This window comes from Diceros bicornis, chromosome 3, assembly GCF_020826845.1.
Source record: "Diceros bicornis minor isolate mBicDic1 chromosome 3, mDicBic1.mat.cur, whole genome shotgun sequence".
In the NCBI taxonomy this organism is placed as follows: Eukaryota; Metazoa; Chordata; class Mammalia; order Perissodactyla; family Rhinocerotidae; genus Diceros; species Diceros bicornis.
In genome coordinates, this window is record NC_080742.1 from 34,052,172 (window position 1) to 34,065,256 (window position 13,085).

The 13,085-nt window shown below is 35.0% G+C and overlaps 1 protein-coding gene across 2 annotated transcripts in view; it reads left to right on the forward strand.

Annotated features, from left to right (window-relative positions):
- Window positions 1-13,085, forward strand: part of SDHAF3 (succinate dehydrogenase complex assembly factor 3) — a 60,047-nt gene that overhangs the window by 25,902 nt on the left and 21,060 nt on the right. Inside the window, exon 2 of one of the 2 annotated variants that reach the window (XM_058525964.1) lies at window positions 5,654-5,726. The exons of the other annotated variant lie outside the window; for it this stretch is intronic. Within the exon in view, the coding sequence (XP_058381947.1) occupies window positions 5,654-5,726 (73 nt within the window). The remainder of the gene's footprint in view (window positions 1-5,653; window positions 5,727-13,085) is intronic. 2 annotated transcript variants of the gene reach the window in all.

A 13,085-nucleotide genomic window follows, 5' to 3' on the forward strand; every position in this document is an offset into this window, starting at 1 on the left:
GTGTGTAGATATCTATGCAATTTTATATGGATAGCTTGTGTAAGCGCCACCACAATGAAGATACAGATCTGTACCATCACCACAAGTCTCTCTTGTCCCACCCCTTTGTAGCCACAGTCACCCCATCCCTCCTCCGTCCCTAACCCCTGGCAGCCACTAATCTGTTCTTCATCTCTATAATTTTGTTATTCAGGAGTGTTATAAAATGGAATCATACAGTATGTAACTTTTGAGATTTGCTTTTTCACTTAGCATAATTCCCTTGAGGTTCCTCCAAATTGCTTTGTGTATTAACAATTTGTTCTTTTTCATTGCTGAGTAGTAGTTCATGGTAAAGATGTACTACAGTTGGTTTAACTGTTGTTAAACCATTGTCTATTGAAGGACATTTAGGTAGTTTGCAGTTTTTAGCTATTATGAATAAAACTGTTATGAATATTTGTATATAAGCTCCTATATGAAAATGTCTTAATTTTTCTGGGACAAATCCCCAAGAGTACAATTGCTGGGGCGTATGGTAAGTCCACTGAAAGGATTGCCAAACTATATTCCAGAGTGACTGTACTATTTTATGCACCTACCTATAATGTGTGATTGACCAGTTTCTCTACATCCTCACAAGCATTTATTGTCACTTTTTTATTTTAGCCATTTTGATAGGTGTGTACATATCTCGTATTTTAATTTGCATTTTCCTAATGACTAATGATAGTGAACATCTTTTCATGTGCTTATTTGCCACCTGTATGTTGTCTTTGGTGAAATGTCTGTTTATGCCTTTTGCCCATTTTCTAATTGTATTTTTTTTCTCTTGAGTTTTGAGAATTCTTTATATATTCTAGATACTAGTCTTTTGTCAGATATGTGGTGTGCACGTGTTTCTCCTCTGTAGTTTGTTTTTCATCCTCTTAACAGGGTCGTTTTCAGAGCAAAAGTTTTAAATTTTGATAAAGTCCAATTTGTTATTTTTTATGGATCATGTTTTTGGTGTCGAGTCTAAGAACTCTTCACCTACTCCTAGGTCCTGAAGATTTGCTCCTGTGTTTTTTTCTGAAAGTTTTATAGTGTTGTATTTAACATTTAAGCCAATGATCCATTTTGAATTAACTTTTGTGTATGGTGTGAGGTTTAGCTCAAGGTTCATTTTTTTGGCCCGTGGATGTTCGGTTCCTTCAGCACCGTTTGTTGAAAAGGCTGTTTCTCTTCCATTGACTTGCTCTTGCACCTTACTAAAAAATCAGTTAGGCTTGTTTGTGTGGGTCTGTTTCTGAGTCCTCTTCTGGTGCATTGGTCTGTGTGTCTGTGGCTCCACCATACTGTCTTGTTTGCCGTAGCTACATAGTAAGCACTAACATCAGGAAGAGTGATTCCTCCCACTTTATTCTTCTTTTTCAGAATTGCTTTGGCTATTCTAGGGTCTTTCTTTTTCCATATACATTTTAGGGTAAGCTTGTCTATGTCTGCAAAAAACATTTCTGGGATTTTGATAGGAATTTTTTTAAACTTGGGGAGATCAACTTGGGGAGAATTGACATCTTTACCATGCTGAACTGCTTCAATTTTTAAATTTAAATTTAAATAAAATTAAGAATTCAGGTTCTCAGTAATCATATTTCAAGTACTCGGTAGTCACGTTGGTTTGTAGCTATACTGTTGGACAGTGTAGCTCTAGACTACTGTACATACTGGTCCCTGTTTCTGGAATACCCTCCTATTTAGTTTGACCAACTTCTTATCCTTTTAGACTCAGCTTAGATGGCACCTTGTTGTATGTCTCTGCCCCATATCTCATTTCTCAGCCAAAGTCCTCCGATTGAACTCTGTGTTCATTTCTATTTATGGCAATTATGCACTCACTCCTCTTCATTATTACATTGTATGCTAATTACCTTTTTACTTGTCTGCTTCATCACTAAATTATACTCTGCTTTGAGTCAGAATCAGAAATTGTGTGATTATTCTTGTATCTCTAGCACTTGACATTTAGTGTGTACTCAATAAATAATTGGTGATGTATGAACAGTAGTATCACGTCTAGTTAACTTACTTAATCATTTTATAGAATTGCAGTCTCCAAGCTTTTGGAGCATGTCCTACTCATGTGTATATATATTTATTATTTTATAAATTCTGAATATGTCTTATCATTAGCTAATATCTGAAGTATAGTATACACTTAGAATGGAGCATTCATCGTTAACAACAGTGGATGTAAATTTATATTTCAGGTAGTCTGGATGCTTTTGAAGAATTTGGGCTGAGTTTTTTTAGACCTGATTATATTGCCATTTTTTTTTAAGTATGGTACATTTGTCACAACTAATGAAGCAATATTATTGATACACTATTACTAACTAAAGTTCATTCTTTCTTCATATTTGCTTAGTTTTTACCTAATGACCTTTTTCTGTTCAGGAAAAGGATCCCATCCAGGAGACAACATTACGTTTAGTTGTCCTGTCTTCTTAGCCTCCTCTAGACTGTGACAGTTTCTCAGACTTTTCCTGTTTTTGATGTTTTGAGGAGTACAAGTCAGGTATTTTGTAGAATGTCTGATGTTTTCCTCATGAATAAACTATGGTTATGGGTTTTAGGGAGAAAGACCACAGAAGTAAATGCCATTCTCTCACATCATATCAAGGGTACATTATTGCCATTGTTTTTACCTCATTTATGTGGCTGATGAACTTGGATTAGTAGTTGGAAAAGTGTCCGTTCTATATTATCTTCTTTGCTTGTGCTTGCCTTATTAATATTGTCTTCAACCAGAAGATTTCTTTATAGGCATCCTTTAAAGCCACCTGTCCATTTCATAAGAGTTAGTTTATTTAAACTAGATAATATAAATTGTAAATCCATTTAACTGGCCTATCAAACTGTAGCACATCCAAATACCGTACACCAGAAGTAGCTGCAGGGGTTATAGGGAGAGATCTCTGTCAGTTTGGTGGCATGAGGAAACTGGAGAATTAACCTCATATTATTTATTGCCTGAATTCTACTTGACTTGGACTATGTTACACAGTTATGAGGATGCCAGTGACAACCTGTGATTTAAATATCAATAAAATGAAATTTCCCTTTTTTTCAAAATAAAAAACTGAAATAGAAAATCGGATATTTTCTTCCCTTATCCCAGTGGATTACCTTGCTGTAATCCCTGTATCCCTGAGGTACTCACATCTGACTCTAGAGACTGATGGTCTAGAGAACTGAAAGAATTTCAAAGCTCATTTTACTGCCTCCCTAAACTGATTCTTTTCTATATTCTCCAGACTTCAAGTTATTATTCCTTTGTGCATGGTAGCCTTGTTACAACAGTTCCCTTCTATTTCCTGGTAACAAGGACTGGGTATATACTGGTTCCTGCATTCCAGTTAGAACCTGAGAATCCTAGAAATCCCAGCCGTTGCTCGATTACCTGTTTTAAAAATTTTGTTTTGGGGGCTGGGTTAACAGGAGAGTACTTACAGGAGGCTGACATTGATATTCTCTAGGAATATAGAATTTGAATGCTTTCATTCTTTTGCCTTTTTTTTTTTTTTAAATCTCTGTTCTTTTCATGTTATAAAGAACCTTCCTAGTTTCCCTGTATTTATGAGTAATTCTTTGAAATTGGAAGATACATGTGCTGTAATGCTAGAAAAAAATAATTAGAAAATAGTATAGACTAGGATCATTTTAAGGAAACCCAATATACAGGATGTGAACCTAAACTTCGATTAATTAGGACTGATTATATTTTATTTCCAAAGGGGTTTTTAAACATTAACAGAAGTTTTAGGAATAAACTCTTCCATTCTGTAGTTCATTTAATATAATTCGACTTATAAAAATTTGATTCATGCAGTTTTTTCAAAATTGTTTGTTATAAAGTGAGGCATGTATATCCAGGCATTTTTGACAGATTCTTATTGTTAAGAGATTCAAGTCAGTAGATTCTGTATAAAACAATACCGAGACAATCTGTGCTACCATATGTTGTTACACTTCACAAATGTAATAGTTGATGCATTTTTTTGTTGAGGTAGTTGAATGGTTATAATCTTGTTAAGGAAAATGTGTACCTTATGCATTTAGGCTATAATATATTCTGTTTTACTTTATACAATATTATATATATATTATGTGTATATCATATAATATTTCTATGTTAAACATTTACTTATTTCAGCCCTTAGGACTATATAATAATCAGAAAATTGAATGTACATTAAATAATACTAAATGCTAAATCTCTAAATAAATTGGTAAATTGCAAAATTTGGTGACTGGCATTTTGATGCTACTATAAGAAGAAATTCATGATACCTTTAAGTATGGCATATGGCAATATGCTCAAAAGGAAGTTAATATTTTATGTCTATTTGACATTTTTTGAGATGCTGTTTCCTGAATTCATTTTTTTTCTGTGTATGTTTTACAGCATTTTGTGAAACTACTGTTAATATTTTCATTTAAAAATATATATTCAAGGTGAATACAGGGTTAGGGTTTAGTCATTCCAGGTAAACTATTAACAGTTGCATCTTTTTCCATTTGTTACTTTGCTTTCTCATTGTTTCAAATGATTCTCTTTTTATTATTCAGAGCTATTCTCTTGTCATATATTCCTCATCTGAATTATTATCATTCAGAAGAATAATTGCATGGATTTGAATACAATTTGAATAGATTTGTATTGACTATGTTACACTTCATTTTCAGCTTGAAACTAGTCCATAGTTATTTTCACAGTTACTGCTCCTGGATGTTAATGCTAAAACTCTTTGACTCAAGTGAAACTTACCTTATAAGATAGATGTATTCTAGCAAAGTCAAATTTGAGTATATGTAATTCCATTTACTTAATGATTTGCATTATGAAATTTAAGATTTGGTGGGGGGTGGCCAACATGTACTACTCTAAATAACTTATTGAAAATATATCTATATACACATGTAAACAGCCTATTTTTGTGTCTCTCTTTTTTTTAATGTTTTTGTTAGTGACTCAACAATATAAACAAAATATATTTGCTGAGAGCCTAATTGAACAGAACATAATATAAAGAAGTTATTTATTTTTCTTTAAACAAGTTCTTTATTTTACAGCAAAATAACATGCCTATCTTCTAGGTCCTTAGATTCTAGGTCTGTATTATTCACATAATTAACGCCAACTTCTGTAACAATCCCAAAGTCTTGGTGGCTTAATATAAAAATTTATGTCTTGCTCTTGAAAAGTGTGTGTAGATGTTCCTGTTCAGGCAGCTCTCCAGGAGGGATCTCCTCTAAGCAGTGACACTGGAATCGAAACTCCTTCAACATTTTAGACATATGACCATGTGTGTGACCTTTTAAATTCCCAGAAATATGTGGGTGCTTTTCAAAACCCTTGCTCCCCAAAGCATCTCAGTCATCAGCCTTTTTTTTCAAGTTAGTCTGTTGTTTGCCTCAACTGTTATCCCTTGCCCCAGGCATCGGTAACTAGTACATTTGCCTTACATGTTTTTGACAAATGTCCCCGGATGGTCCTCCAGCACTGGGAGAGTTCCATCCAAGGAGATAAAGGCAAGCGCTTTGAGCTGCTTCTCCAGGGAGAAGCAAAAGGTCACAACAAACAATCCCAACTCTTTGAGAGTAAGGTCTGTTCTATTCTCTCTGATACTAGGTACTTGTACTGGGAACGGGAGCTGTTGTCTTCAAGATCACTGCCCATCTGGAGAGCATGGGACAGGACCAGAGTGAGTTCAGATAGCCACCAAGCTCTCTGACCGAGATTCAGCTATTTTGTCTTGACTAAATGTTTACCTGGTTGCTGCAAGCTTTCCATTCGTTTCCAGAGTACTGAAAAAGTTGGTTTTGACAGTTTTTACCAGTGTATTTGTTGCTTTTGTGGAGGGATGGACCATTGGAGTTCCCTACTCTGCCATTTTTGCTGACATCTGGTTCTACAATTTTTAATGTTTGAGAATGGTTCTGTCCTGAGAACATTGGGAAACGAGATAATAATGACATGGACATATTATCCTTTGGCTACTGATGGGAAAGTCCCCAAATGGGGATGCACGGTAGGCAGTTATAAATATGGGACTGTAGTGAAAGGCAGAAGTGTCAGGGTGTGAGGTTAGGCTTTGGATTTGGGAATGTTGAACCTCTGAAACTTAGAAGTAAATCTGTAGAAAAAATAGCAAAGGGCCTCTTAGGTCTTAGGTTGGGAGAATAGTCTACAGTTGTGTAAAAGGAAACATCTGAAATTCGTGCAGTAGAACTTTTTCAAATGGGAAAATTATTTTTGGAATTTGGTATAAACACGTTAATTTCTACTTGTGCCAGTTTCTTTGTCATCTCTTTTTTTTGTGTGTGTGAGGAAGATCAGCCCTGAGCTAACATCTGCCAATCCTCCTCTTTTTGCTGAGGAAGACTGGCCCTGGGCTAACATCCATGCCCATCTGCTTCCACTTTATATGGGACGCCGCCACAGCATGGCCTGACAAGCGGTGAGTTGGTGTGTGCCCGGGATCTGAACCGGCAAACCCTGGGCCGCCGCAGTGGAGCACGCGCACTTAACCGCTTGCGCCACCACGTCGGCCCCTGTCATCTCTTAAAAAAAATAATTACTGTATAGTTTGTGGGACTCCCACAGTTAGCTGCTATTGGTTGGGACTGGAAGAAGGAGTGATTACAACAGCAGTGTTTCTGTGCTTAGTTTTTATTGGAGAATCACTGATTTGTACGAAAAGAAATAAGAAAGACCTGAATACTCAATATCTTCTGTATTTTCTGGTACCTTTCTTTCACTTTGACAATTCCTTCCCTCTCTCCAAACTCAAGTAGTTTACTTCTAGTTACTATTAATACCAGAGCTTTTTAATCTCTGCTGAATCAACTTGAACAACCAATGTAACAAACACTTAACTTTCTACGGTTTTGCCTGTCCTTCAAGTAATCAAATCGATCTTATCCTATTCTTCATTTCTTCTCATTCTCCTTTCTCTTCCAGTCTTTACTTCTCTCATATTTAACACTGTTTATTACAGGCCTGCAGGCATTTATGAAGAGGCTATGAGATGAAATTTATCAAAAATTCCAATATACTTTGCCAATTTCCACGGTTGAATACCAGAGGCTTTAATTATTTGGAACTGCCAAAAAATCCCATTAAATTTCAAAAGTGTGGTTCATAAATATAATATAGACTGAATCATAACCTCTTGGGAATTTCAAAATAATTTCTCTCTAGTGACTTATAAGTTGTTTTTTAACAATCAATCCATAATTAGACTGGAAAAGAAAGGATATGATCATGAAAGTTTTAATTGCTCCCTAAGTGTATTTTACCAAAGTAAAACATCTTTTTTTTAATTGGAAAAGGAGGACAGTATACTATAGACTGTGTTATTGAAAGTAGAAACACCAAAAGCATTTCTTCTAGCACATTAGTTTGGATAATGTTAACAATTTGTGTATCTACTAATGAAGTATAGAAATTTTAAGGAAATTCTATTTAGAGTTGAATAGTCAATTTTATGAGTATGTATTCTTTAAAATATTCTTGTTCTATTATTGTATGAGGATTAGTATAAAAACTTATATTATCTATACACACTGGAAATTATGTACATGCCTTGGAAGCTGGTCTCATTATAAGGCCAGGGCCTAACTCAGTGAAATGGGGAAACTTGTTAAGGGATACAGGAGCATGAACCCCATGGAGTGCAGCATCTCCACTTCGCTGCATTTTCTTAATATCTTAAGGTGACCTTACAAAATGGGGAAATGAGAAAGGTGACAAAGCATGCTGGTAGAGTTCCCCTTTACTCAGTAGGCAGCATGGGACACAGGTCCAGCCTACTCAGTTACTGTCTCACTCTTCTTGGAACCTGTAGTGACTAAGATTTTTAATAGCTGCAGTGGTTCTGATCTAACATGTTTAAAACTGTAGTCTAGCAGGTCAGACTGCCTTTGGAAAAAGATCCTAAGGGCCGGTTCAGCTCAGTGGAGTGTACATCAAAATTAACCATGTGTGACCTGTATGTCTCTTCATTATTATGATAATTGAGAATCATTTATTATGGAAATTAATAATTTTTACACTTTATTGAGATTTTTATAGTTAAATTATGTTTAAGAGCCTTTTAAAGATAGGTTCCTAATTCTGCTTGAGAAGTTATTTTATTTAAAAAGAATGGATAAGACTGTATATGAAATAGCAAATTTGTTTTGTAAAAGAGAATTCTTTTTCTTAAGCTGATTTTACTACAGTGTGGTATAACATTTATGAGAAATAAGCCAGAGCTTACAGTTAGGCTTGAGACCTACTGTGTAGGCAGATGTATTATCAATGATCAGAAATTATATTTTCTTAGTTTTCATTTTGAGTCTTTTTGGGGATTGGCCATCATAGAAATGTGTCCAGTTTTTCTTTATTTTTATTAAAGTCTAGAATTTTTACTTAAAATGGTGAAATTATTTGCTATATGTAACATAATATGCACTTCTTTGTTTCTAGTGAATCTAGGCTAACATGTTTATGTCCATGAATTTCCCAGAAACTTTACTATGCTACATATTATATATAAAAAACTGTATATTGTAGAATATTTTTCTTAAGTTAATAATGAATTCTAAATCTATTATTTTCATCCTAAGATCATACTGATTACATTAAATTTCCATTTTTAACAATGAGTAAAGATTTTATTGAGAGTAACTCTACTCCAAGCCCCTTTATACCATCTGAATATGTTAATATTTTTGTGTTTGTTTAAAAGTTTTTGAAATTTAAGATATACTAAAGTAGAATGAAATTACAAAAAGTGTTGCTAAGTAAGACTCTGATCTTTATTTTTACTGATAATTTTTTGGAAACTAAAACTACCTACAAATTGTGTTACTGCTATTGAAATTTACTTTGGTACTAAGTTAAGCTCCATTTAACTATATTTCTTTAGCTCCATTTAACTATATTTCTCCAGGGTCCATGTTAGCTTTTTGTCTTTAGAGTGGGAATTGATTTTTCCAAATATTTACTGCTGTAGAGTATTTAACACACATTACGATGTGACAATAAAAAATACTAGTATTTTTATGTGAATCCTTTATTAAATCTTAAGCTGTCTTCCTGGGCTATTATCAAGTTGTTTAAAATTTAATTTAAAAATAATCCTTTGAAGCTTTGTTTTGGTTTATTAGCATTTATGGACACGTGCTACAGAACACTTTCTGTGGTTTTATTTGATTTTAAGAATTAAGAGAGAATAAGTCAAAGCGGTCAAAAGTGTGTAATATTGTAAGTACCCCCAGTTTTTTAGTGTTGTAGTAGTTGTCTTTGTTCTAACTTACAGTTAAGAAAAATACTTTTATTTGGTGAAAAGTTCTCCAAGGCATCCTTTCCATACTATTACTTATCATTAAACACTTAAAACATTTCAGATTTTTTATTGAACACCTACCAGTTCCTGCACATTAGAGGGCAGAAGAAAGAGCAGTGTTTATGATAATTGGCCCCTTCTTCCCAGGTAATTACATTAAACAGAACTGATCTTCTGCAGGGGCTGTATACTTATATACGGATTTGTATGGAAATTGACAGGATGGTGCCGTTGTGACGGAGTCAGGAAAAGAGAATGTTGAACCATTGTAGTAGTGGTTCTCAAACTTAGGGGGTACATAAGAATCATCTGGAGGGCTTCTTATAACACAGATTGCTGGATCCCACTTGAAGTTTCTGATTCTGTAGATCTGGGATGAGACCTGAGAATTTGCATATTTAACAAGCTCCCAGGTGATGCTGATGCTGACTCTTTTCTGTCTTAGAGACTTAAGACAAAGATAAGGCTGACAGGAAAATCAGAAAAAAGACTTCACTTTAGGAAATGAAGGCAGATTGGAAATCTAAGAAGCAGTTAGGGAATAGCATCATGGAAAAATTGGATCTAGTTCAGGAACACCTATACTACCTACCAGAAAGACATAATCACCAAACATTCTTTTTACTTTTTTCAAAGTTTTGAGATTACAGTTTCAAAAGTCAAGTAGTACCACAACATTTATAATAAAAAACATCATTGCCCTATCCCATCCCTCCTCATTCCTGCATTTTTGCTTCCCAGAGGCAATCACTTTTAATTGTTAAGTCTGAAGTCACCTGATCAGATGCTCAGCTGATCTCACACACACATAAAATGCCTTTTTAGTATATGCATATTACCTGTAACAAAGCAAAATAAAATTGTAAGCATTTAGTTAAGTACAGAAAAGGAAAGTGCAAAAATTTCTAATATGCAATTAAGTAAAATCGAATAAGTTATTTTGATTTAATATGTGTAAAATGTCATTGATACCAACCTTACCCAATTTGCTGTCTAGTATTGTTCTTTTTTAAAAATGTGGATCTCAAAATATAAAGGGCTTTTATAGCTGCAGTTTCAATGCTGGTCTCCCTATCTTCCCTGTATGGTTTTAGATTGATAAACAAGAAAAAGTAGTGCACTTCAGGTGGAGAGAATAGCTGGAGTAGAAGTTTAGAGGCAGGATAAAGCAGATACAGAGATGGATCTATCTAATGAGAAAGGATCTGGTATATATTTGCTTACTTTATCCAGTGATTGTTCATTGTCTATTATGTGAATAGAACACCTTCCCTGCTAAGTAGGAGCTTTAGGTCTAGTGGCTGTGAGAGATGTATAAATAAAGAATTAATAAAACTGTGATAAATGCCAGAGTAGAATTGAAAATGTATATATTACTGTGGGAAAAGGTAATACCTATTAAATGTAAGTTGAAAATAATTTTGGACTGGTTACCTGGAGTTGGTTGATAGAATTTAAATTTGACCCAGTGGGAAATAGGACACTATGTGGTTTCTAACATGAGAATATGACAGTATTAATGTCATTGTTTCTGAATGTGTGGTGGCAAGGTAATAATGATCTCCAAACTAAACTAAAGGTGTGTCGATTTCATGGTTCTTTCATACAGCTATGCCACTAGTCATTTGATGAATTGTTTGAGTTGTTCACAGTGAATGACTAGGGGTGAAGATTTGGGGTGAAGCCAGTCTACCAGTTTGGGGATGGAGGGAGGACAGACTAACATAATTTCTCATAATTTGCTACATACTGAAGCAATATATTATCATATAAACAATTATATAGTGAACTTAAGCTACAGGAAAGATGGCAAAATAAATATATGGGGAACATAGTTTAAAATGATGTATCGTGGCTATGTGGAAACACTAATGGAAAACAATAGCTTTAAGTTCTTTGATCTGTGATGGAGTAACTTGCTTTTTAAAGGATTAAATGGTAGCTGGCTGAAAAGCAAAGAGATGGTGTCTCCATGAGAATCATTCTCTGAAAACAGTGGTCTTTATTAAGCAGGCTCTAGATTTATCATCATTTGAGAAAATTTACACATGTTTTAAAAAGCTGCATTTTATCCTTTAAATATAAAATAAAAGCTAAAGGAAACTGATGTGATAAATTATTTACTACAGAGACTGTTATTTTTAGTGATGTGGGTTTTACATGTATACAGGAGAAGGAAAAGAGGAAGGCATGGGCATCCTTAGAACTGCTTTTAGGTTGAATTTTTAAGAGACCAGATTACACTTGTATTTATATACTGGCCAAATAAATTTCTTGACTTCAAATTAGGATATCTGGAAGAAATTTTCCTGTTTTTCTTTATTTTCTTGCTTGTCATCTTGGTTACCATTTAGTATTTCATTAGTATGTTTTTTTAAAGTATTTTATTTGAAAATTAACTTGACTTTCAAATATGGGATTAAAGACACTTTGCTGCCTTTTTACTAACTTTTTTTGATTAAAAAGTTAAAACGATCTTAGGGGAGATTTTGTAAAACAGTATAAAGGAGAAATAAAAACTACCCTCAAATAATCACATCTATTTTAATCGTCATTGAATATCCTCATTTTGTTGGGATGAATCAGGGTCTGAATTCTATTGATATTTAGATTTGTAAGCTCATCCATTAAATTTGTCAAGTTCTGTATGTTTTTGTGAAATGTAAGAGGTAATATACAGACTGCAATGCTAAATTGGCAATTTCCCTTGTGAAACAAATTTGTCAGGTAAACTGAGAAACCTGGGTTTTGGTTAGCCAGCACATTGTATATTACACATTTTATTCCCTCCGCTCTCTTTTTCTCTGCAATGAACATACATTGAAACTTGGTAATGCTAGACTCTGAAGGCTTGTGAGTATCTAGGCATGCTCTTTTGCCTTTGAAGTCTAACATAAATAACAATAACATAAATAACCTGTAAGATGTGTGCTATAAAAAATGTGTATACAGGGGCCAGCCTGGTGGCGCAAGCAGTTAAATGCGTGTGCTCCACTGCAGCGGCCCAGGGTTCGCCGGTTCGGATCCTGGGTGCGCACTGACGCACTGCTTGTTGAGCCATGCTGTGGCGATGTCCCATATAAAGTAGAGGAAGATGGGCACAGATGTTAGCTCAGGGCCAGTCTTCCTCAGAAAAAAGAGGAGGATTGGCATCAGATGTTAGCTGATGGCTGATCTTCCTCACCAGAAAAAAAAAAAAATGTGTATACAGAGTGCCAGGGAAGCACTAGAGGCAAACTCAGGGTGGGAGTATAGGTGTCATGGCAAAGAAAGTGACATTTGAGCTGAGTCTTGAAGTCTTATGCCATTGTTACTAAACACAAACATAGATTCCATTACCCGCTGTGCAGGAGGGCCAATAACTGGAATGCCAGGCTTGTGGCAAGGAAAGAGGTTTATTATCGAAAGACAGCCAGATGAGGAGATGGGAGTTAAGACTCAGATCCACCTCCTCAAAGGGAAAAAGGTAGGGGTTTTCTCTGGGGTTTTAGGTAGGGGAGAGGGAACGCATGGTCTTACTGGTTGGCGCCTTCCCACCAGCCTGCATTTGGCCTTGAAGACTGAATTTCTTTTCCTCTGACTGACTGCACTTTTCTGGTTAGTTTTTATCTTCAGCCTGTGTTCGGCCTTGTAAAACTGAATCTTGATGTCTGGACCTTGACTTCCTGGGAAAGACAGCTCACTCGTATTTTAAGGAGGGACAGAAAGACCTGGGTAGTTTTGAACAAC